Source organism: Cariama cristata, unplaced genomic scaffold, assembly GCF_000690535.1.
Source record: "Cariama cristata isolate BGI_N322 unplaced genomic scaffold, ASM69053v1 scaffold8137, whole genome shotgun sequence".
Lineage (NCBI taxonomy): Eukaryota > Metazoa > Chordata > Aves > Cariamiformes > Cariamidae > Cariama > Cariama cristata.
The window spans coordinates 3,619-4,681 of record NW_009624866.1 but is presented as its reverse complement, the minus strand read 5'-3'; the positions used below and the strand labels follow the sequence as shown (position 1 = coordinate 4,681).

At 45.6% G+C, this 1,063-nt stretch overlaps 1 protein-coding gene across 1 annotated transcript in view; it reads left to right on the top strand.

The window, feature by feature from the left end:
• Positions 1 to 1,063, top strand: part of SPG7 (spastic paraplegia 7 (pure and complicated autosomal recessive)) — a gene marked incomplete at its 5' end in the record, with an annotated part of 31,105 nt that overhangs the window by 28,162 nt on the left and 1,880 nt on the right. The window contains one exon of the mRNA XM_009703348.1: positions 597 to 674. Within this exon, the coding sequence (XP_009701650.1) occupies positions 597 to 674 (78 nt within the window). The remainder of the gene's footprint in view (positions 1 to 596; positions 675 to 1,063) is intronic.

Genomic DNA, 1,063 nt, shown 5'->3' with positions numbered 1-1,063 from the left:
ATTCTGTTGCATGAAGTCTGTCCAGGCCCTCAGGAGTCCCATGTATATCTAAGCATGGCTATGCAATGTTTAGATTATGAGAAACCTGTGTCTTAAACTCTCAGTTGCACAATTTAAATGTCTCTACTTCCTAGATCAGAGACGCTAACCCAAGTGATGGTTGAGACAGACTGAAAAATGTTAGCCTGTTTTGACAGGAAATTGGGCTTCATTGCTGCAAAGAAGATTGCCTTAGTTGAAAAGTCAAATAGCTGGAAATGAAAAAGCTGTAGTTCAGAAGCACCGTGGTTGTGCTTCCCTGGGATTTGTGCTGAGCTGCATCTTTTGCTGCTGGACAGTGTCCTTAATTAGACTGCATTTCTCATCAACTGGGACTCTACTGAAGAGTTGTGCTCGTGCAGATGTTTACTGTTCCTTATCACGAGTACTCCTTTGGCTTTGTTTCAAATGATTCAAATATATTTTCTGTTGATGGGAACCTCTTTCTGCCGGGCTTGATTTGCAGATTCCATCCCTCGGTGCTCTCCATGTTTATCCACATGTTGTGTCTGTTGCCACCTGCACTCCAAATCTCTCTTCTTGTTACTGTCTTCTAGGAAGCAAAAGTCTTGGTGGCTCAGGCTTACAGGCGCACAGAAAAACTCTTACTGGAGAACCGGGACAAGCTGCAAACAGTAAGTGGGAGTTGTATGGGTGGTTTTGTTTGTTGGTTTTGGTTTGGTTTTTAACTGGTGTTTTTTGCCTTACTGTTTTCTGTGCTCAGCTGTTGCAGTGTCTCTGTGGTCCTAGAAAGTCTTGTAGTGGGAGTGCTGCGGCTCATGTTGTGAACAAGTGACTGTTTACTGCATATCCCCCAGATTAGGAGCAGGCGCAGGGAGGAATGTGTGCCTTTTCCAGCAGTGAGTACTCTGCCTCCTGACACCAGCTCGTATTTCCTGGGTAGAGGAGTAGGAGTGCTCCATGGAAGTGATCAAAGCTAGAATTTGTGTCCCTCACCTGCACTTCTCTGCTAGCCTCTTGGCAGCCGACAGTGGCTGGGTTTGTTAAGCCCGCAAAAGCACGA